We start from the raw sequence: 23,730 nt of genomic DNA, 5'->3' as shown, positions 1-23,730 counted from the left end.
CACTCTCTACTTACACACACACACACACACACACACACACACACACACGAGAGTGAGTGAGGTGAGTGTGTGTGTGTGTGTGACCTCAGAGAGAGGCTGTGTATTAATAGCCATATTGACCATGTCCATCTTTCTGCTATTTCTGGCTATGTCATCAGACAGAGTGTGGTGTGTATGTGTGTGTTCTGTAAGTGTGTGTGGAGGCTACATGAGTGTAAGTGTGTTTATGTGTGCATGTGAGAGAGTGTGTGCTGCATCCTAGGCAGCAGGGGCTATGGCCTGGTAACCACAGGTAACGGGAGGCTAGCCACACCCTTTAGACATTCTGTGACAAACAGAAAAATAAAAGACGAGAACAGACTGTACGCACACACACACACACACACACACACACCACACACACGCACACACACACCACACACACGCACGCACGCACGCACACACACACACACAGGAGAATGGAACCCCTTAATTACTGAGAACTGAAGCCGATTGGCCTCCCTCTCAGACTGGTCATGTGATTTTGGTTCCCTGAAATATCCTAACGTCCTCGACAGAGAGTAAGGTTCTGTTGGCAGCCTCAGTGACAAGGAGGGACTCAGGCTAAACGCTGAACCCTTCTACAGTAGAGGAAAGAGAGGAGTGAAGGGAGAAGAGGACAGAATGAAGAGGGAGTGACAGTGAGGACTGAAGTACTTATTTCCGTGTCTCTGGTCAGAAGTAGTGAACATGTGGAATAGGATATCATTTGATTTGAGACATATAGTCACAGAGAGACAGTTAATGTGTGTAGGGAGACAAGGACACATAAAGCCATCCATGACATGAACATCTGTGGTTTTATTCAGAGCAGGACAACGCTTAATGACATTGTTGCCAGGAGGAGGAGTGTTGTGGGGGTAACACGTTGCCAGGGGGCGTGGTTCAGGTAGTATTCCGCCACCTTCTCGTTGGGGTTCTTCCCGGTGAACCACAGCTGCATGCAGCGGCCAGAAGACTTGGGCAGGTTGGTGTAGCTGTAGGAGTCAGACCAGATCTTCTCACACATTATCTGGGCTGTAGGGAAGATATCTGTCCACTTACGACAACTAGCCTCAGCAGGACAACGGTTACGGCCTGAGAGAGAGGGAGGAGAGAATGGAAGAGGGGTAGAGTGGAGAGAAGAGAGGAGAAAGGGAGGAGAGACAGGTGGAAAAAAAACATCACAATGTTTTATTTTGCATTTAAAGAAAACAATGTATGTTAGTGTGTGTGTGTGTGTGTGTGTGTGAGAGAGAGCGTATACCTGTGTGTGTGTGTGTGTGTGTGTGTGTGTGTGTGTGTGTGTGTGTGTGTGTGTGTGTGTGTGTGTGTGTGTGTGTGTGTGTGTGTGTGTGTGTGTGAGAGAGAGAGAGAGCGTATACCTGTGTGTGTGTGTGTGTGTGTGTGTGTGTGTGTGTGTGTGTGTGTGTGTGTGTGTGTGTGTGTGTGTCAAATCAAATGTTATTTGTCACATGCTTCTTAAACAACAGGTGTAGACTAACAGTGAAATGCTTACTTATGAAATACTTACTTCCCAACAATGCAGAGAGAAATAAACTAGAGAAATAATAAAAAAGTAATAACCTGTAATAATAAATGTAATAATAAATACACAATGAGTAACGATAACTTGGTTATATACACAGAGTACCAGTACCGAGTCGGTGTGCAGGGTTACGAGGTAATTGTGCATTCGGTAACAGTGCATTCAGAAAGTATTCAGACCCCTTGACTTTTTCTGCATTTTGTTCCATTACGGCCTTACTCTAAAATGTATTAAATTGTTTTTCCTTCTCATCAATCTACACACAATATCCCATAATGATTTTTAGAAATTTTAGCAAATAATATAAAATAAAATTAACTGAAATAACACATTTACAAAAGTATTCAGACCCTTTACTCAGTACTTTGTTGAAGCACCTTTGGCAGTGATTACAGCCTCGACTCTTCTTAGGTATGACGCTGCAGGCTTGGCACACCTGTATTTGGGGAGTTTCTCCCATTCTTCTCTGCAGATCCTCTCAAGCTCTGTCAGGTTGGATGGGGAGCGTTGCTGCACAGCTATTTTCAGGTCTCTACAGAGATGTTAGATCAGGTTCAAGTCCAGGCTCTGACTGGGCCACTCAAGGACATTCAGAGACTTGTCCCGAAGCCACTCCTGCGTTGTCTTGGCTGTGTGCTTAGGGTCGTTGTCCTGTTGGAAGGTGAATCTTCGCCCCAGTCTGAGGTCCTGAGCGCTCTGGAGCAGGTTTTCATCAAGAATTTCTCTGTACTTTGCTCCGTTAATCTTTCCCTCGATCCTGACTAGTCTCCCAGTCCCACTGCTGAAAAACATCCCCACAGCATGATGCTGCCACTACCATGCTTCACCATAGGGATGGTGCCAGGTTTCCTCCAGATGTGACGCTTGGAATTCAGGTCAAAGAGTTCAATCTTCTTTACATCAGACCAGAGAATCTTGTTTCTCATGGTCTGAGTCCTTTAGGTGCCTTTTAGCAAACTGCATGCGGGCTGTGATGTGCCTTTTACTGAGGAGTGGATTCTGTCTGGCCACTCTACTGTAAAGGCCTGACTGGTGGAGTGCTGCAGAGATGGTTGTCCTTCTAGAAGGTTCTCCCATCTCCACACAGTTACTCTGGAACTCTCTCAGTGACCATTGGGTTCTTGGTCACCTCCCTGACCAAGGCCCTTCTCCCCCGATTGCTCAGTTTGGCCGGGCGGCCAGCTCTAGGACAATTCTTGGTGGTTCCAAACTTCTTCCATTTAAGAATGATGGAGGCCACTGTGTTTTTGGGGACCTTCAATACTGCAGAAATGTTTTGGTACTCTTCCCCAGATCGGTGCCTCGAAACAATCCTCTCGGAGCTCTACGGACAATTCCTTCGATCTCATGGCTTGGTTTTTGCTCTGACATGCACTGTCAACTGTGGGACCTTATATGGACAGGTGTGTGCCTTTCCAAATCATGTCCAATCAATTGAATTTACCACAAGTGGACTCCAATCAAGTTGTAGAAACATCTCAAGGATGATCAATGGAAACAGGATGCACCTGAGCTCAATTTACCGTCTCATAGCAAAGGGTCTGAATACTTATGTAAATAAGGTACTTCTGTTTTTTATTTTTAATACATTTGCAAAAAATTCTAAAAACATGTTTTCACTTTGTCATTATGGGGTATTGTGTGTAGATTGATGAGTTTTTTATTTATTTATTTATTCAATTTTAGAGTAAAGCTGTAATGTAACAAAATGTGGAAAAAGTCAAGGGGTCTGAATACTTTCCGAATGCTCTGTATGTACATTTTAACTAGGAATAAAGTGACTAGGCTACAGGATAGATAATAAACAGTAGCAGCAGTGTATGTGATGAGTCAAAAAGAGGTAGTGCAAAAAGGGTCAATGCAGAGAGTTCGGGTAGCCATTTGGTTAACTATTTAACTAACTATTTATCAGTCTAATGGCTTGGGGGTAGAAGCTGTTCAGGGTCCTGTTGGAGAAATGACTTGGTGCATCGGTATCGCTTTCCGAGCGAACAGTCTATGACTTAGGTGACTGGAGTCTTTGACAATTTTTAGGGCCTCCCTCTGAACCCGCCTGATTCAGAAGCATTGATACAGCCAGTCATGATGCTCTCAGTGGTGCAGCTGTAGGACTTTTTGAGGATCTGAGGGCCCATGCTTTTCAGCCTCCTGAGGGGGATGATGCGTTGTCGTGCTCTCTTCACGACTGTGTTGGCGTGTGTGGACCATGTTAATTCCTCAGTGATGTGGACACAGAGGAACTTAAAGTTCTTGACCCGCTCTACAACAGCCCCGTCGATGTGAATGGGGGCGTGCTCGGCCCTCCGTTTCCTGTAGTCTATGATCAGCTCCTTTGTCTTGCTGACGTTGAGGAAGAGGTTGTTGTCCTGGCAGTCATCGTCGTCGTGGATGAACAAGGAGTACAGGAAGAGACTATGCACGCACCCCTGAGGGGCCCCCGTGTTGAGGGTCAGCATGGCGGATGTGTTGCTGCCTGGTTGTGTATGTGTGTGTATGTATGTATGTATGTATGTATGTATGTATGTGTGTGTGTGTGTGTGTGTGTGTGTGTGTGTGTACCTGTGGTCCAGTCCCAGCCGTAGTGCCAGTCCTGTTTGCAGGTGAAGTCATCTTTGCAGTCGTCCCACCAGCTGTGGCAGTCCTCCTGACACAGAGGCACGTATAGGATCCGCTCCTTACGCCAAGACTGGTCCACCTACACAATATAAGTCATAGAATGTTGATTCCTTTGACATTGTAAAGCATAAAATACATATAGAAACTAGCTATGGAGAAACTCCTTGATTACCCTCATACTTTCTTTTAGTGGTTGTGCCAAGGCTGAGACACCGAGGGGATTCAATTAAGCTGGCCGGGGTTGTACCGGCCAACGGCCCGTCACGTGGCTGGGCGAAGCCGATGCACCTCGCTCAAATCAAACAGTAATCTGCGCCGTTTGGTCTTGTTGTCGAGAAGGCAGCTTGATGCATCGATCAGAAACATACAATCCCCTTGAATTTCCACACTACTTTTCATTTTTTATCAAAAGCAATCACTTTTGCATGTGAAAACACAGAATGCTGCTTATTAATCCTACCGAATCCTATTTATGAATCCTACTGAATCCTATTTATGAATCCTACTGAAACCTATTTATGAATCCTACTGAATCCTATTTATGAATCCTACTGAATCCTATTTATGAATCCAACTGAATCCTATTTATGAATCCTACTGAATCCTATTTATGAATCCTACTGAATCCTATTTATGAATCCTATTTATGAAACCTATTTATGAATCCTACCGAATCCTATTTATGAATCCTACTGAATCCTATTTATGAATCCTACTGAATCCTATTTATGAATCCTACTGAATCCTATTTATGAATCCTACTGAATCCTATTTATGAATCCTACTGAATCCTATTTATGAATCCTACTGAATCCTATTTATGAATCCTATTTATGAATCCTACTGAATCCTACTCACGTGCTTAACCTAGGCCTACATGACTTTTGTTTTGAGCCGACTTTGTCGTCAGCCAGAATGAGGTACCCGCATCACACCCGGGAGGTAGCCCGGTTTCAAAACTTTTCACCTGACGGAAACCACACCTGCCTGGGCCAGTTTATTCAAATTCCCTCAATGCTGGGGGCCTTTGTCTAGTCTGGCCAATTACTAGATTATCTGCCTAGGAAACGATCTATGCCTTTACCTGCTGTATCCAGGGCCCCAGGTGAGGTGAACACTCGTAGAAGCAGGTGTCCTGGATGAAGTGTTTCTTGCATTTGGGGGTCATGACACCACAGTGGTTCCAGTTAAAGTTGTACAGATAGGAGTTATCATCATGGGCCTCCGTACTGGTGTTAGCTGTACAACAGGCATTATCTTTCCATGGAGCACACTACAGGAGGAAAATAACATTATGCCTCTATAGAGCACACTACAGGAGGAAAATAACATTATCCCTCCATAGAGCACACTACAGGAGGAAAATAACATTATCCCTACATAGAGCACACTACAGGAGGAAAATATAATTATGCCTCCATGGAGCACACTACAGGAGGAAAATATAATTATGCCTCCATGGAGCACACTACAGGAGGATATTATAATTATCCCTCCATGGAGCACACTACAGGAGGAAAATATAATTATCCCTCCATGGAGCACACTACAGGAGGAAAATATAATTATCCCTCCATGGAGCACACTACAGGAGGAAAATACCATTATCCCTCCATGGAGCACACTACAGGAGGAAAATATAATTTTCCCTCCATGGAGCACACTACAGGAGGATAATATAATTATCCCTCCATTGAGCACACTACAGGAGGAAAATATAATTATCCCTCCATGGAGCACACTACAGGAGGAAAATAACATTATCCCTCCATGGAGCACACTACAGGAGGAAAATATAATTATCCCTCCATGGAGCACACTACAGGAGGAAAATATAATTATCCCTCCATGGAGCACCCTACAGGAGGAAAATATAATTATCCCTCCATAGAGCACACTACAGGAGGAAAATAACGAACATAGATTCATTGTTAATTTAAAGATGAATACATGTATGCTGTTTTCCACCATTCCACTCACTCTACTTCCACACACACACACACACACACACACACACCTGTTGATAGAGTTGTCCTTCGGCGCCAGGCTCTTTTTTGTGGTGCTTGGCATCCATACACATGTTGAGCTTTTCTAAAGACTGAGCCCGACTGGCCAGGGATAGCAGCAGGACCAATACCCACCACATGTCTCTACAGCTGGGTCGGTGGAGGAGAGAACACACAGATACTAACTACTAGATACTTCTATCAACAACACACTGCATGGTTAAAGCAAACACACACGCACACACACGAACAGATGAACAACCCAGAAATCTCCTAAAAACACATTGAGAAAGATGTGTAACAGTTTCCTGCTGGTCTATTACAGGAGGAACATTTGACTGTTGTATTAAACCTTTCCAGCACACACATTCTTCACAAAGCAGTCATCTTTATAATCTATCAATTTACTGTAAATCTCACACTCTCTCAAATTAACCAACATCTAGAAGTATGATAAGCATGAGCCAATTAGAATAATACAACAATGGATTCACAATACCTTGTAAAATGTATTGGTGCAGAAGTCCTGTTTCAATCACCTAAACGTGATTTTGAGTCCTTTGTAACCTCAGGTGTGTGTATGATCATATGTGTCCGTGGCTTGTGGGAAACTCCCTGACCAAAAACTCCTACAATCACATAAGAATGATCTCAACGGAGCAAAGTCTACCTCTGTGTGTGTGTGTGTGTGTGTGTGTGTGTGTGTGTGTGTGTGTGTGTGTGTGTGGGGGGGGGCATTGTGAGGTCTCCATGCGAGGGAGGTTTCGTGTTATCTCAAGCCAAGGTCTCAGCCTCGTCACTGTAAGATTCCATCCACCAGTAGTTTATGCACTGATGGTGTGAAAATGGCAGCATGACCTGATAGATTACTGCAATAAAACTTCTAGAGACTTTAAAAAAATAATTCTTAAAGAGAACATGTCCTGTGACATATCTAACACAGGATGTTGCAGTTATCTGTCATAGTGTAACAGTGTTGCTTCCGTCCCTCTCCTCGCTCGTACCTGGGCTCGAACCAGGGACCCTTCTTCACATATCAGCAACTGCCTCCCCCGAAGCATTGTTACCTATTGCTCCACAAAAGTAGCGGCCCTTGCAGAGCAATGGAGACAACTACTTCAAGGTCTCAGAGCAAGTGAAGTTACCGATTGAAACGCTATTAGCGCGCACCACACTAATAGGCTGACCACACCGCTCGCATCGCGTGTACGAGTGTGTCAAAAATAAATGTAGAAATCTATGTTATTCAATTATTGCACCCACACTGCTCTTGTGCGCCCCAACGAGCATATGCGTTGCCAAGGGCTATAAGTTCTATTTCTGACGCAGATCGCGCTGCAAGTCCTGCCTCTCCCATCTCCTCATTGGTTTATAGAAGCGGGTACCCACATGTCATCTCCTCATTGGTTATACCCACGTGGGTGACTGAAAGACGAACGAGGTCAGTGGCGGTAATGAACCAAATTTATGAAAGTTGCCAATCGCAATATAAAGTCAAGAGAAGAAAAAGCCTGGAAGGAAGAGAGATTAATAGAAACGATTCGGTTGACCGTTTTATGTGTGGATTAATTGGTGGAGTAGAGGACCTTGTGCATTTCAGGTAAAATAACAACTCAATGTTTATATCCCAGCACAAATTAGCTAGCAACAGCAAGCTAGCTAAATAGGACTAGCAAGTGCAAGCTAACTATCCATAAATGTTTAATGCTTTTCGACCTGTCCCCAAATTAATGTATTTGGTTCAGAGTTTGTTTTGATCACGTTTGGTGTGGGGGGACAAAATACATTTATGCACGATGGCGCATGCGCGCAGCCGGTTTGGGTTCCGTGTTAGCCCTTGGCAACGCAGACGCTCGTTGGCGCGCGCGAGCAGTGTGGGTGCAATAATTGAATAACATGTATGTCTAAATTTATTTTGCAACGCTCGCGCATGCGACGTGAGCGGTGTAGTCAGCCTGTAACAATAGCATACTTTGTTTAGGATTATTGCATGGTTTTATAACTTTTACAATATGTGTAACTCCTCAGGTTTATGACAGTTGACTCAGAGGTCACGGTATGCATAGTATGCAGCATAAAACCATCATCACCAAGCCTCACATAATATTTTCTTCACTGTTAATTAGTGAATGTGGAAATCATTGGTTTACTGCACCCAAAGGTCATGAGCTCATATTAAGTGTTTTACTTTATCATGTGATATGCATTTCAGGCAGGTTCCAATGTCCTTCAAAGTCACATTTGCATGAAGAAACTACCTATAACATATAGAGACAGGTGTAAAGTATATTTTCTATTCAAAATAAGTTGTGAAACTATTTTTTACAGTTTCACAGAGAGTAGCTACCCCTCAAATGCAAGTTTAATGAACCTAAAGCGTTATACATTGGTGTGCCTGCTTTACTAAGCCGAAACTTAAACTTTCTCGCAGTGTGGTCAAAGAGTATGATCATCCTTGAAGTTTATAATCTATATAGTATATAGTTCATACTACTGAGAACGGTTCATAAAGCGGAATCTTTTAGAAATTATATGCCTACACACCCGGAGCGTTTACAAACGAACACCGGTTTCCGGTTAGTTGAAATTTTGAAATGTCTATTTTGACTGCAAGTCGGGATAGTGGTTTTACAGGTAAGACGGGGAACATTTACAGTATTTTGTATTATTGATGTAACGGTATAAGATATTGTTTCGTAACATAGCTAGCTAACATTATTGCAGTGTTAGTTACATGGTCTATGTGCAGCGATAGCTAGCTGGCTAACCGTAGCTACATTATGCAGGATTAAATGTTCGCTAGCTAGCTATCTAGCTAGTTAGTAAGACAGATCTGTAATAGCTTAGCAGATACCATTTAAAGCATGCAAAACCTAAACCGTGCGGTACTTACAGTAACTAGCTATGTAGTTAACCTACCCAAGTTAGCAGATGTTAGCTAGCTATGTTGAAAACATTGTTGTCATTTCTTACAGCTATCTGTCGCTAGCTACACTCCCCACTCCGTTTTTTGGGTCACTGTAACCAAAATCTGATCCGCTGTGTACTAATCTAGCCAGGTCTGTTATCTAGGTGGGTGCTGATAGCTATCCTGCGTCAGTGAAGTGTGTTTCCTCTCAGACAGAGATGTCCATGCTGTTTCCCTCGCTGTTTCCCCGGTTGACAGAGTCTCTGTGGTTCAACCTGGACCGGCCGTGTGTGGATGAGACAGAGCTACACCAACAGGAGCAACAGCACCAGACCTGGGTACACACAAACACACACACCGAGAGAGAAAAGACAGAGCAACACTGGCAGGAGTCACAGAGCCAACCTGGGTTCAGACAAACACTGACCTCTCTCTCCCCCCTTAGTTACAAAGCATCGCAGAGAAGGACAATAACCTGATGCCTATTGGGAAGCCAATCTTCGAGGTATCTGAGCTTTAAATAACGTTTATTTTTGTCAGTCACTTGTATTTTCATCCAAAAGTTGACCCAAACGTATATGAGATGTGTATGGATTAGAGGTCGACCTCTAGTATGGATTTTGACCAAGTGTCATGAGATATTACAAAGGGTGACTATGTTCACATTTTTATGTAACCTTTATTTAAGCGGAGAAAAACCATTGAGACCAGGGTCACTTTCACAAGGGAGCTCTGCATATACAATTACATAAGACAAAATCTAATACAATATAAGAAAGAAACAATTACATTCCTCAATAAGAAGGTCCCCAAACAATATTCTAAATTGCCAGAGAGGCATCAGTACATCCAATTGTAATGTATTTTGTGTTGGTTCCATGTGGGGGGTGGAAAGGCATTACAATTCAATAAAATAGAGTTCATGTTTGCATTTTGTGGATATTCCTAACAGCTCCCAGATTAGGTAGAGTCATTAGGGCCAGAGGAGGGAGGAAAAGCACAAGCTTTAATTATACCATCCAAAGACAGTGAGGAGAGGCTACAGTAGGAGAGAACAGCACATACAAAAGCAAAACAGTAGTGTTTGTGTTGCTCGCTAGCTGGAATTGAAACCAAGTTAAAGATGTTGATCCTAAACCCCCTACCCTGTGTGAACTTGGGCATGTTGATATGGTGGTGTGGTACACAGAAAGGGGAGATTAGCAACTAGGGAGAGGTTTTAATATCTCATGATATTTCTATTCCTCAAATTATACATATAGTTTACAATTTTGTGTCAACGTTTGGATGAAAATAAGACATAGTTGTCCTTTAATTTATACCAATGTCAGAGTGCCTTGATGACAGCTTTGCACAAAGGGTGGCTACTTTGAAGAATATAAAATATATTTTGGTTACTATATGATTGCATGTGTTATTTCATAGTTGTGATGTCTTTACTATTATTCTGCAATATAGAAAATAGTAAAAATTAAGAAAAACCCTGGAATGAGTAGGTGTCCAAACTTTTGACTGGTATTGTATTTCTGTTGAGGGGTGTTTTGTCATTTTCCATACTTACTCTGGTGTGTGTGGCTTTTGTTTGTGTTCTCTGTGGGTGTGTAGCAGACATTTGACGAGGAGGAAGAGGAGGAGGATGAGGATGAGGAAGATAGTGAAGAAGACTCTGAGGATGAAGAGGACATGCAGGACATAGATGAGATGAATGACTACAACGAGTCACCGGACGACGGCGAGGTCAACGAGGTCTAAAACACACACACAATCAGGGGTTAGGGGTCATGTCTATGGAACAGTATCTAAGGGAAATAGTAGGACCTCTTATTATACATTTCAGTCATCTCTGTCATCTTGCTCAAACTGCAGGTGGACATGGAGGGAGCAGACCAAGACCAAGACCAGTGGATGATCTAGACCAGAGTAATCCTCGCTACTCTCTGATTTCCCCTTAGTAGCTCTCCAGCAGGATAGGTGCTCATCTACTCATCCTGACAGTGTGTCTTAGCTGGTGAACTTTCCCTGCTGTTCTCACCCACCATGGGAAACAACAGGGTGAGCTGTGTGGTGTCTAACTGCATGGAGAAAGTGCGTGTTCTCTCATTCAGTGTTCAACAGTTGCAATGTGTGAAGACTGAACTGTAAAAGGTTCTTGAGATAAGTAGTTTTGCAACATTAGGAAAAAGAAAGCAGTCTCCACCTCTGTCCTCCCCATCAGGCCGAGACAGTCAGACCCCTTGTTTAGACTACACACACATTTAACTCAAGGACAGCTGAGTGCGAACTCACTCCCCTCTCTGGTACTTGTTATTCTGTTGGAATGTGTACTTTGACCCCCCCCAGTCGCCAGTCGTGTCACATCTGAATGGGTTCCCTTAAAACAGCGGAATGGGCATAAACCACAGCCTGTACACTGCACTTGAGTAATCTGCTGTGTGTGTGTGTGGCCAACAGAAACCTGGAGAGTAAGAACACGTTCTATAGAATGTCAGTATTCAACAAGTTGTAAAAAGGAACTTCACAGATGCTCAGTTGTATGTAAAGTAAATAACTTTTTAAATGGTCAAGTTTCTTATGTAAATAAAGAAAAACAATGTCTACAGAATGAATGTAATGGATTTATTAATGCGACAGACTGACCTGTAAAACACGCGACAGACTGTCTGAGAGCGATATTCAACCAGCCGGGGTCGCTAAGCAGAAAGCAGCAGGAGACTAGCAGGCTCAGAGAACAAAAGTAGGTTGCCCCCAACCTCAGTCTTGTATGTCTAAGTAATAGATGAGTGTGTCTGTCACTATGCCCCCGCTCTACTTGATCCCCTGGTAAACAAGTTCAGCCATCCCATCCCTGATGCCCTTGCTGTACTCTAGAGTGGCCCTGTGGATCTTCCACTCGTAGAGGCCACTCTTGCGGACGTGTCGGAGGAAGTTAGGAGCACCCGGAAACAGGACGTTGTCAGCAAGCACTACAGAGCCTTTTCCCAGCAGACCAGAGCCCTCCAGAGCCTGCAGACCACAATAAAGGTGGAGGGTTAGGAGGGGAGTTATAAATCAAATTGTATTAGTCACATGCGCCGAATACAACAGGTGTAGACCTTACAGTGAAATGCTTACTTATGAGCCCCTACCAACAATGCAGTTTAAAAAATACAGACAAGAATAAGAAATAAAAGTACCAAATAATTAAAGAGCAGCAGTAAAATAACAATAGTGAGACTATATACAGGGGGTACCGGTACGGAGTCAATGTGAGGGGGCACCGGTTAGTTGAAGTAATATGTAGGTAGAGTTATTAAAGTGACTATGCATAGATGATAACAACCAAGAGTAGCAGCGATGTAAAGCGGGTGGGGAAATGCAAATAGTCTGGGTAGCCATTTGATTAGGTGTTCAGGAGTCTTATGGCTTAGGGGTAGAAGCTGTTTAGCAGCCTCTTGGACCTAGACTTGGCGCTCCGGTACCACTTGCCATGCGGTAGCAGAGAGAACAGTCTATGACTAGGGTGGCTGGAGTCTTTGACAATTTTTTGGGCCTTCCTCTAACACCGCCTAGTATAGAGGACCTGGATGGCAGGAAGCTTAGCCCCAGTGATGTACTGGGCCGTACGCACTACCTTCTGTAGTGCCTTGCGGTCGGAGGCCGAGCAGTTGCCATACCAGGCAGTGATGCAACCAGTCAGGATGCTCTCGATGGTGCAGCTGTAGAACCTTTTGAGGATCTCAGGACCCATGCCAAATCTTTTCAGTCTCCTGAGGGGGAATGGGTTTTGTCGTGCCCTCTTCACGACTGTCTTGGTGTGCTTGGACCATGTTAGTTTGTTGGTGATGTGGACACCAAGGAACGTGAAGCTCTCAACCTGCTCCACTACAGCCCCGTCGATGAGAATGGGGGCGTGCTCGGTCTTCTTTTTCCTGTAGTCCACAATCATCTCCTTAGTCTTGATCTCGTTGAGGGAGAAGTTGTTGTCCTGGCACCACACGGCCAGGTCTCTGACCTCCTCCCTATAGGCTGTCTCATCGTTGTCAGTGATCATGCCTACCACTGTTGTGTCATTGGCAAACTTAATGATGGTGTTGGAGCCGTGCAGTCATGAGTGACCACACACGTTGGTATTACAGACTCGTTCAGGGAGAGGTTGAAAATGTCAGTGAAGATACTTGACAGTTGGTCAGCGCATGCTCACAGTGCACGTCCTGGTAATCTGTCTGGCCCTGCGGCCTGTTTAAAGGTCTTACTCATATCGGCTGCGGAGAGCGTGATCACACAGTCTTCCAGAACAGCTGGTGCTCTCATGCATGTTTCAGTGTTATTTGCCTCGAAGCGAGCATAGAAGTAGTTTAGCTCGTCTGGTAGGCTCGTGTCACTGGGCAGCTCTCGGCTGTGCTTCCCTTTCTCGTCTGTAATGGTTTGCAAGCCCTGCCACATCCGACGAGAGCCGGTGTAGTACGATTTGATCTTAGTCCTGTATTGACGCTTTGCCTGTTTGATGGCTTGTCGGAGGGCATTGCGGGATTTCTTAAAAGCTTCCGGGTTAGAGTCAAGCTCCTTGAAAGCGGCAGCTCTACCCTTTAGCTCAGTGCGGATGTTGCCTGTAATCCATGGCTTCTGGTTTGGGTATATACATACGTACGGTCACCGTAGGGACGATGTCATTGATGCACTTGTTGATGGAGCCAATGACTGATGTGGTGTACTCCTCAATGCCATCAGAGGAATCCCGGAACATATTCCAGTCTGTGCTAGCAAAACAGTCCTGTAGCTTAGCATCCGCTTCATCTGAAAACTTTTTTATTGATCTAATCACTGGTGCTTCCTGCTTTAATTTTTGTTTGTAAGCAGGAATCAGGAGGATAGAATTATTGTCAGATTTGCCAAATGGAGGGCGAGGGAGAGCTTTGTATGCATCTCTGTGTGTGGAGTATAGGCGGTCCAGAGTTTCTTTTCCTCTGGTTGCACATTTAACATGCTGATAGAAATTTGGTAAAACAGATTTAAGTTTCCCTGCATTAAAGTCCCCGGCTACTAGGAGCGCCGCCTCTGGGTGAGCATTTTCTTGTTTGCTTATGGTGGAATTCAGCTCATTCAATGCTGTCTTAGTGCCAGCCTCTGACTGTGGTGCCATGTAGACAGCTACGAAAAATACAGATGAAAACTCTCTAGGTAGGTAGTGTGGTCTACAGTTTATCATGAGATACTCTACCTCAGGCGAGCAATAGCTTGAGACTTCCTTAGATATTGTGCACCAGCTGTTATTTACAAAAATACATAGTCCGCCGCCCGTTGTCTTACCAGACGCCGCTGTTCTATCCTGCCGGTACAGAGTATAACCAGCCAGCTGTATGTTGATAGTGTCGTCATTCAGCTACGACTCTGTGTAGCATAAGATATTACAGTTTTGAATGTCTCATGGGTAGTTTAATCTTACGCGTAGGTCATCTATTTTATTGTCCAAAGATGGCACGTTTGCTAGCAGAATGGAAGGAAGTGGGGGTTTATTTGATCGCCTACGAATTCTCTGCCGCCTGTTCCCGAGAAAGCAGTATATCGTTCACGTCAGGCTCGTCAGACTCGTTAAAGGAAAAAAAGGATTCTGCCAGTTCATGGTGAGTAATCACAGTCCTGATGTCCAGAAGTTATTTTCGGTCATAAGAGACGGTAGCTGCAACATTATGTACAAAATAGGTTACAAACAACACAAATAAACAAACAAAAACACAATCGGATGGAGGCACGTAAAACGTCTGCCTTCTTCTCCGACGCCAACTATAGAGGTGAGGGTTAGGAGGGGAGTTATAGAGGTGAGGGTTAGGAGGGAAGTCATAGAGGTGAGGGTTAGGAGGGAAGTCATAGAGGTGAGGGGGGTTAGGAGGGGAGTTATAGAGGTGAGGGTTAGGAGGGGAGTTATAGAGGTGATGGTTAGGAGGGAAGTTATAGAGGTGAGGGTTAGGAGGGAAGTTATAGAGGTGAGGGATAGAGGTGATGGTTAGTAGGGAAGTTATAGAGGTGAGGGTTAGAGGTGATGGTTGGTAGGGAAGTTATAGAGGTGAGGGATAGAGGTGATGGTTAGTAGGGAAGTTATTGAGGTGAGGGTTAGGAGGGAAGTTATTAGAGGTGAGGGTTAGGAGGTGAGGGATAGAGGTGAGGGTTAGTAGGGAAGTTATAGAGGTGAGGGTTAGAGGTGATGGTTAGTAGGGAAGTTATAGAGGTGAGGGTTAGGAGGTGAGGGATATTGCTGAGGGTTAGGAGAGGAGTTATAGAGGTGATGGTTAGGAGGGAAGTTATAGAGATGAGGGTTAGGAGGTGAGGTTTAGGAGGTGAGGGATAGAGGTGAGGGTTAGTAGGGAAGTTATAGAGGTGAGGTTTTGGAGGAGAGTTATAGAGGGGAGGGGTAGGAGGGGAGGGATAGAGGTGAGGGTTAGGAGGGGAGTTATTAGAGGTGAGAGATAGAGGTGAGGGTTAGGAGGGGAGTTATAGGGGAGGGTTAAGAGGTAAGGGTTAGGAGGGGAGTTATAGGGGAAGGTTAAGAGGTGAGGGTTAGGAGGGGAGTTATAGGGGAAGGTTAAGAGGTGAGGGTTAGGAGGGGAGTTATAGGGGAGGGTTAGGAGGGGAGGGTTAGGAGGTGAGTTATAGAAGAGGGATAGGAGGGGAGGGGGTTAGGAGGTGAGGGTTAGGAGGGAAGTTATAGAGGTGAGGGTTAGGAGGGTTAGGAGGGGAGGTGGACTATAGAGGTGAGGGTTAGGAGGGGAGGTGGTTAGGAGGTGAGGGTTAGGAGGGGAGGGTTAGGAGGTGAGTTATAGAAGAGGGATAGGAGGGGAGGGGGTTAGGAGGTGAGGGTTAGGAAGGGGAGTTATAGGGGAGGGATAGAGGTGAGGGTTAGGAGGGGAGTTATAGGGGAGGGTTAAGAGGGGAGGGTTAGGAGGTGAGTTATAGAAGAGGGATAGGAGGGGAGGGGGTTAGGAGGTGAGGGTTAGGAGGGAAGTTATAGAGGTGAGGGTTAGGAGGGGAGTTATAGAGGTGAGGGTTAGGAGGGGAGGTGGACTATAGAGGTGAGGGTTAGGAGGGGAGGTGGTTAGGAGGTGAGGGTTAGGAGGGGAGGGTTAGGAGGTGAGTTATAGAAGAGGGATAGGAGGGGAGGGGGTTAGGAGGTGAGGGTTAGGATGGGAGTTATAGAGGTGAGGGTTAGGAGGGAAGTTATTAGAGGTGAAGGTTAAGAGGGAAGTTATAGAGGAGGGTTAGGAGGTGAGTTATAGATGAGGGTTAGGAGGGGTGAGGGTTAGGAGGGAAGGTTTAGAGGAGGGTTAGGAGGTGAGTTATAGAGGGGGATAAAGAAGACCAGGTCAACATTCAGACGGATTACCAGGACGCTGACCAACTGTCAAGTATCTTCACTGACATTTTCAACCTCTCCCTGACTGAGTCAGTAATACCAACATGTCTCAATCAGACCACCATAGTCCCTGTTCCCAAGAACACTAAGGTAACCTGTCTAAATGACTACCGCCCCGTAGCACACGTCTGTAGCCATGAAGTGCTTTGAAATGCTGGTCATGAGTCACAACAAAATCATCCCAGAAACCCTAGACCCACCACAATTCGCATACCGCCCCAACAGATCCACAGATGACGCAATCTCCATTGCCCTCCACACTGCCCTCTACCACCTGGACAAAAGGAACACCTACATGAGAATGCTGTTCATTGACTACAGCTCAGCGTTCAATACCATAATGCCCTCAAAGCTCATCACTAAGCTAAGGACCCTGGGACTAAACACCTCCCTCTGCAACTGGATTTTGGACTTCCTGATGGGCCACATCCAGGTGGTAAGGGTAGGTAACAACACAGTTGCCACGCTGATCCTCAACATGGGGGCCCCTTAGGGGTGCGTGCTCAGTCCCCTCCTGTACTCCCTGTTCACCCACGACTGCATGGCCACACACGACTCCAACACCATCATTAAGTTTGTCGACTACAACGGTGGTAGGCCTGATTACCGACAACGATGAGACAGTCTACAGGGAGGAAGTCAGTGATCTGGCAGTGTGGTTCCAGGACAACAACCTTTCCCACAATGTCAGCAAGACAAAGGAACTGATCGTGGACTACAGGAAAAGGGGGAGCAAGCCCCCATTCACATTGACGGGGCTGTAGTGGAGCGGGTCGAGAGCTTCAGGTTCATCTGCGTCATTAACAGCTACTTCCAAGCCATTAGACTGCTAAACAGTTAATCAAATGACTACCCGGACTATTCGCATTGACCCCCTTTTTTACATTGCTGCTATTCGCTGTTTATTATCAATGCATAATCACTTTAACCCTACCTACATGTACAAATTACCTCAACTAACCTGTACCCCTGCACATTGACTCTGTACTGGTACCACTGTCTGTAGCCTCTATTGTAATTGTATTGTGTTACTTTAGTTTTTTTGAGCAAATATTTTCTTACTTTTACATTTTTATTCTGCATTGTTGGTTAAGGGCTTGTAAGTAAGCATTTCACAGTAGAGTATTCAGGGGATGGGACAAATTCTATTTGATTTGAAGTGTTATATCAGGGGTGTCAAACGCATTCTATGAAGGGCCAAGTGTCTGCTGATTTTTGTTTTTTCCTTTCAATTAAGACCTAGATAACCAGGTGTTCCTTACTAATTAGTGATCTTAATTCATTAATCAAGTAGAAGGGAGGAGCTAAAACCCGCAGACACTCGGCCCTCAGTGGAATGAGTTTGACACGTGTTACATCATTCCTGTATCCACATCACAGTGAGCTGTTACTGAAGCAACGGCTCCTCCTGGTGTCCACACAAAACACCAAACAAAACAATCATATACTTCATGACCAAAAGTATGTGGACACCTGCTCGTCAAACTTGTCATTCCAAAATCATGGGCATTCATTTGGAGTTGGTCCCCCCCTTTCCTGCAATAACAGCCTCCACTTTTCTGGAAAAGCTTTCCACTAGATGTTGGAACATTACTGTGGGGACTTGCTTCCAATCAGCCACAAGAGCTTTAGTGAGGTCAGGCACTGATGTTGGGCGATTATGCCTGGCTCGCTGTTGGCGTTCCAATTCATCCCAAAGGTGTTCGATGGGGTTGAGGTCAAGGCTCTGTGCAGGCCAGTCAAGTTCTTCCACACCGATCTCGACAAACCATTTCTTTATGGACCTCGCTTTGGACACAGCGGCGTTGTCATGCTGAAACAGGAAAGGACCTTCCACAAACTGTTGCCACAAAGTTGGAAGCACAGAATCGTCTAGAATGTCATCGTACGCTGTAGCGTTACGATTTCCCTTTACGAAAACTCACGTCGGCCAACTCTGTAGCGTAAGACCTTTAAACAGGTCAACATACACAATGCTGTGGGGCCAGACGGATTACCAGGACGTGTGCTCCGGGCATGTGCTGACCAACTGGCAAGTGTCTTCACTGACATTTTCAACATGTCCCTGATTGAGTCTGTAATACCAACATGTTTCAAGCAGACCACCATAGTCCCTGTGCCCAAGAACACAAAGGCAACCTGCCTAAATGACTACAGACCCGTAGCACTCACGTCCGTAGCCAGGAAGTGCTTTGAAAGGCTGGTAATGGCTCACATCAACACCATTATCCCAGAAACCCTAGACCCAGTCCAATTTGCATACCGCCCAAACAGATCCACAGATGATGCAATCTCTATTGCACTCCACACTGCCCTTTCCCACCAGGACAAAAGGAACACTTATGTGAGAATGCTATTCATTGACTACAGCTCAGCGTTCAACACCATAGTGCCCTCAAAGCTCATCACTAAGCTAAGGATCCTGGGACTAAACACCTCCCTCTGCAACTGGATCCTGGACTTCCTGACGGGCCGCCCCCAGGTGGTGAGGGTAGGTAGCAACACATCTGCCACGCTAATCCTCAACACTGGAGCCCCCCAGGGTGAGTGCTCAGTCCCCTCCTGTACTCCCTGTTCACCCACGACTGCATGGCCAGGCATGACTCCAATACCATCATTAAGTTTGCAGACGACACAACAATGGTAAGGCCTGATCACCGACAATGAGGAGACAGCCTATAGGGAGGAAGTCAGAGACCTGGCCGGGTGGTGGCAGAATAACAACCTATCCCTCAACGTAACCAAGACTAAGGAGATGATTGTGGACTACAGGAAAAATTAGGACCGAGCACGCCCCCATTCTCATCGACGGGGCTGTAGTGGAGCAGGTTGAGAGCTTCAAGGTCCTTGGTGTCCACATCACCAACAAACTAGAATGGTCCAAACACACCAAGACAGTCGTGAAGAGGGCACGACAAAGCCTATTCCCCCTCAGGAAACTAAAAAGATTTGGCATGGGTCCTGAGTTCCTCAAAAGGTTCTACAGCTGCAACATCGAGAGCATCCTGACTGGTTGCATCACTGCCTGGTACGGCAATTGCTCGGCCTCCGACCGCAAGGCACTACAGAGGGTAGTGCAAACGGCCCAGTACATCACTGGGGCTAAGCTGCCTACCATCCAGGACCTCTATACCAGGCGGTGTCAGAGGATGGCCCTAAAAATTGTCAAAGACCCCAGCCACCCCAGTCATAGACTGTTCTCCCTACTACCGCATGGCAAGCGGTACCGGAGTGCCAAGTCTAGGACAAAAAGGCTTCTCAACAGTTTTTACCCCCAAGCCATAAGACTCCTGAACAGGTAATCAAATGGCTACCCGGACTATTTGCATTGTGTGCCCCCCCCCACCCCTCTTTTACACTGCTTCTATTCTCTGTTTATCATATATGCACAGTCACTTTAACTATACATTCATGTACATATGTACATACTACCTCAATTGGCCCGACCAACCAGTGCTCCCGCACATTGGCTAACCAGGCTATCTGCAATGTGTCCCGCCACCCACCAACCCATCTTTTACGCTACTGCTACTCTCTGTTCATCATATATGCATAGCCACCTTAACCATATCTACATGCACATACTACCTCAATCAGCCTGATTAACCGGTGTCTGTATGTAGCCTCTCTACTTTTATAGCCTCGCTACTGTTTTTCAATGTCTTTTTACTGTTGTTTTAATTTCTTTACTTACCTATTGTTCACCTAATACCTTTTTTTGCACTATTGGTTAGAGCCTGTAAGTAAGCATTTAACCTGTTGTATTCTGCACATGTGACAAATAAACTTCCATTTCATTTTATTTGAGGGGCCTCAAATATGTGTTGGGGCAGGTAGCGTTCTCCTTGCATCCGTCAAACCCAGATTTGTCCGTCGGACTGCCAGATGGGTGAAGCATGATTCATCACTCCAGAGAACGTGTTTCCATGGCTCTGGAGTCCAATGGCGGTGAGCTTTACACCACTCCAGCCGACGCTTGGCATTGCGCAGGGTGATCGGAGGCTTGTGTGCAGCTGCTCAGCCATGGAAACCCATGTCATGAAGCTCCCCACAAGTAGTTTTTGTGCTGACGTTGCTTCCAGAGGCAGTTTGGAACTCGGTAGTGAGTGTTTTTACATGCTACCATTTCGTGGCTGAGCCGTTGTTGCTCCTATAAGTTTCCATTTCACAATAACAGTACTTCCAGTTGACCGGGGCAGCTCTAGCACGGCAGAAATTTGACGAACTGACTTGTTGGAAAGGTGCACCCTATGACGGTGCCACATTGAAAGCCACTGAGCTCTTCAGTTAGACCATTCTACTGCCAATGTTTGTCTATGGAGAATGCATGGCTGTATGCTCGGTTTTATACACCTGTCAACAACGGGTCTGGCTGAAATAGCCGAATCCACTAAATTGAAGGGGTGTCCACATACGTTTGTATATATAGTGTACATCACGTGTCAAACTCATTCCACGAACGGCCGAGTGGCTGCGGGTTTTTGCTTCACCCTCGTACTTGATTGGTGAATTAAGGTCACTATCTCCCCTCACCTGAATGTCTAGGTCTTAATTGAAAGGAAAAAACAAAACCTGCAGAGACACTTGGCCCTCCATGGAATGAGTTTGACACCCCTGATTTACATTGACAGGAACAACAACATAAAAACAGACGTGAGGTCACAGGGGTTATGAGTGGATTAGCTACCTGCAGGTCAGGACGATAGCATTTCTTCCAGTGGTCCATGAACACAAAGTCCAGCCGCTCCAGACCGTAGTCTGCCCGCAACTTTGGGATTACCTCATCTGACGGACTCACTATCAGCTCCACCTGGGGGGGATGACTAGATTTTATCTCACTGGGTCTTTTTGTCTTTGTGTTTTACTCTCTCACCGTGTGTGTGTGCGCGCTCTGCTCTCACCGTGTCATCGTCGAAGCCCGCCAGCCGTATAATCTTCTCTGCTATCGCAGCGTTTCTCGCGTCCATTTCCACACTGTAGAGCCTGGCACCCAGGGGCAGTGCCCGCGCGATACGCACTGTGCTGTACCCACAGTGAGAACCTAGCTCCAGCACGGTCAGGGGGCAGTGATCGGAAAGCATCCGGTCCATTATCTTACCTGCACACACAGACAGACACATCGGTGTGGTCAGTCAGGTAGGCAGATGAGAGAACAGAATATGAGAATTGGGGGGGGGTTGTGGTCAGTCAGGTAGGCAGATGAGAGAGAGAGAACAGAATATGAGAATTGGGGGGGGGTTGTGGTCAGTCAGGTAGGCAGATGAGAGAGAGAACAGAATATGAGAATTGGGGGGGGGTTGTGGTCAGTCAGGTAGGCAGATGAGAGAGAGAACAGAATATGAGAATTGGGGGGGGGTTGTGGTCAGTCAGGTAGGCAGATGAGAGAGAGACAGAATATGAGAATTGGGGGGGGGGTTGTGGTCAGTCAGGTAGGCAGATGAGAGAGAGAGAACAGAATATGAGAATTGGGGGGGGTTGTGGTCAGTCAGGTAGGCAGATGAGAGAGAGAACAGAATATGAGAATTGGGGGGGGGGTTGTGGTCAGTCAGGTAGGCAGATGAGAGAGAGAACAGAATATGAGAATTGGGGGGGGGTTGTGGTCAGTCAGGTAGGCAGATGAGAGAGAGAACAGAATATGAGAATTGGGGGGGGGTTGTGGTCAGTCAGGTAGGCAGATGAGAGAGAGAGAACAGAATATGAGAATTGGGGGGGGTTGTGGTCAGTCAGGTAGGCAGATGAGAGAGAGAGAACAGAATATGAGAATGGGGGGGGGTTGTGGTCAGTCAGGTAGGCAGATGAGAGAGAGAGAACAGAATATGAGAATTGGGGGGGGTTGTGGTCAGTCAGGTAGGCAGATGAGAGAGAGAGAACAGAATATGAGAATTGGGGGGGGTTGTGGTCAGTCAGGTAGGCAGATGAGAGAGAGAGAACAGAATATGAGAATTGGGGGGGGTTGTGGTCAGTCAGGTAGGCAGATGAGAGAGAGAGAACAGAATATGAGAATGGGGGGGGGGTTGTGGTCAGTCAGGTAGGCAGATGAGAGAGAGAGAACAGAATATGAGAATTGGGGGGGGTTGTGGTCAGTCAGGTTGGCAGATGAGAGAGAACAGAATATGAGAATTGGGGGGGGGGTTGTGGTCAGTCAGGTAGGCAGATGAGAGAGAGAGAACAGAATATGAGAATTGGGGGGGGGTTGTGGTCAGTCAGGTGGGGGTCACCTTTTTTGGGGCCGATGTTGCTGATGAACTCCACCTTGCTGCACCAGAGGTCAAAGGTTTCCAGGATACTTTCTGGGTCGCCGGGGATGGCGTGGGTCAGAACATACTGGAAGGCCCTCTCCTCCCTGCTTAGCCCCGTCTTACAGTCATACCACATCCTGACCAACACCGCCCGGTAGAACAGCACAAAGTAGTAGCGGTAACGAATGATGAAAGTCAACACCAGGGGGAGGAAGGCCAACGCTATAGCACCAGACACCATGGTACTGCTGCAAGGGACAAAACACAGACACAATGAGAGTGGTACACAGACATACAGCTAGGTACACACAGACACAATGAGAGTGGTACACATACAGACAGCTAGGTACACACAGACACAATGAGAGTGGTACACATACAGACAGCTAGGTACACACAGACACAATGACAGTGGTACACAGACAGACAGCTAGGTACACACAGACACAATGACAGTGGTACACATACAGACAGCTAGGTACACACACAAACACACAAACCTGAACACACACCAGGAGATGGGTGACTGCCAGCGCAAAAGAAAAAAACATAAATAATTATTCCTGAATTCATGTAAAATCCTCCTATTTCAGCTCTCTACACACACAATCCCTATAGTCCATCTATTTTGGATATAAACCACATCCAGATGCTCCTCTGGCCAACTCCACACTGCGGTTACTAAAGCTTTACACTGAGACAGGAGATTTCCTGCACCTCACTGACAACAGACGCTACATTGTACTACAACTCACCCTCCCATAACACAAGCCTCTTGTAAAAATAATGACTCTCTCCCACATTACCGCTGTGCAGTAAACACAAGACTCACCTGCCTGTAGATGTTTGGCAGAGACAGGAGAAATCCTGAATGGTAATGGTGTGTGGTTGTAGTCATGGCTCCGCAGGTGAGGGCAGAGGAAGTTAGCTGGGTGTCTGAATTATTCATTGACCACCTGAGGCATGTCTGTTTTATTCACAGTACCCCCCCCCTCTCCGTTGTTTCTCAC

At 45.9% G+C, this 23,730-nt stretch overlaps 3 protein-coding genes across 11 annotated transcripts; 1 reads left to right on the top strand and 2 right to left on the bottom strand.

Moving 5' to 3' along the window:
• Positions 1-821: 821 nt before the first annotated feature.
• Positions 822-6,806, bottom strand: folr (folate receptor). Its single transcript, NM_001141865.2, is given in 5 exon segments — positions 822-1,116; positions 4,127-4,262; positions 5,268-5,456; positions 6,201-6,339; positions 6,689-6,806. Coding segments are annotated over 4 exon segments (726 nt in total). The 5' UTR covers positions 6,330-6,339; positions 6,689-6,806; the 3' UTR covers positions 822-844.
• Positions 6,807-8,532: 1,726 nt separating this feature from the next.
• On the top strand, positions 8,533-11,699 carry LOC106613224 (anaphase-promoting complex subunit 15). Of its 7 annotated transcripts, none has more exons than XM_014215279.2 (5): positions 8,533-8,823; positions 9,262-9,435; positions 9,543-9,602; positions 10,706-10,834; positions 10,964-11,699. In XM_014215279.2, the coding sequence occupies exons 2-5, from the start codon at positions 9,316-9,318 to the stop codon at positions 11,009-11,011; spliced, it is 357 nt and encodes a 118-aa protein (XP_014070754.1). In that variant the 5' UTR covers positions 8,533-8,823; positions 9,262-9,315; the 3' UTR covers positions 11,012-11,699. The 7 variants fall into 7 exon arrangements, with proteins under 7 accessions (XP_014070754.1, XP_045580753.1, XP_014070749.1 ...); XM_045724797.1 differs by having other exon boundaries at positions 8,606-8,823; positions 10,706-10,843; XM_014215274.2 differs by having other exon boundaries at positions 8,606-8,823; positions 10,703-10,843.
• On the bottom strand, positions 11,693-23,667 carry tomt (transmembrane O-methyltransferase). 3 transcript variants are annotated; one of them, XM_014215267.2, is made up of 6 exons: positions 23,553-23,633; positions 23,221-23,246; positions 22,700-22,968; positions 21,383-21,579; positions 21,169-21,291; positions 11,693-12,100 (listed from the first exon to the last, which is right to left on the bottom strand). In XM_014215267.2, exons 1-6 carry the CDS (start codon positions 23,616-23,618, stop codon positions 11,903-11,905), a joined length of 879 nt encoding a protein of 292 aa, XP_014070742.2. In that variant the 5' UTR covers positions 23,619-23,633; the 3' UTR covers positions 11,693-11,902. The 3 variants fall into 3 exon arrangements, with proteins under 3 accessions (XP_014070742.2, XP_014070744.2, XP_014070741.1); XM_014215269.2 differs by having other exon boundaries at positions 23,233-23,246; XM_014215266.2 differs by lacking the exon at positions 23,221-23,246 and having other exon boundaries at positions 23,553-23,667.
• Positions 23,668-23,730: the final 63 nt, after the last annotated feature.

The sequence above is a fragment of the Salmo salar genome, chromosome ssa09, assembly GCF_905237065.1.
Source record: "Salmo salar chromosome ssa09, Ssal_v3.1, whole genome shotgun sequence".
In the NCBI taxonomy this organism is placed as follows: Eukaryota; Metazoa; Chordata; class Actinopteri; order Salmoniformes; family Salmonidae; genus Salmo; species Salmo salar.
This window is presented reverse-complemented; position numbering and strand designations above follow the sequence as displayed.

Coding starts and splice junctions, on each gene's coding strand:
- LOC106613224 (XM_014215274.2), top strand. CDS start 9,316: ATGTCCATGCTGTTTCCCTCGCTGTTTCCCCGGTTGACAGAGTCTCTG. Junction 9,436..9,542: donor AGCAACAGCACCAGACCTGG/GTACACACAAAC, acceptor CTCCCCCCTTAG/TTACAAAGCATCGCAGAGAA. Junction 9,603..10,702: donor TTGGGAAGCCAATCTTCGAG/GTATCTGAGCTT, acceptor GTGGGTGTGTAG/CAGACATTTGACGAGGAGGA.
- tomt (XM_014215267.2), bottom strand. CDS start 23,618: ATGACTACAACCACACACCATTACCATTCAGGATTTCTCCTGTCTCTG. Junction 23,247..23,552: donor TGCCAAACATCTACAGGCAG/GTGAGTCTTGTG, acceptor TTGCGCTGGCAG/TCACCCATCTCCTGGTGTGT. Junction 21,292..21,382: donor CGGGCTTCGACGATGACACG/GTGAGAGCAGAG, acceptor CATCCCCCCCAG/GTGGAGCTGATAGTGAGTCC.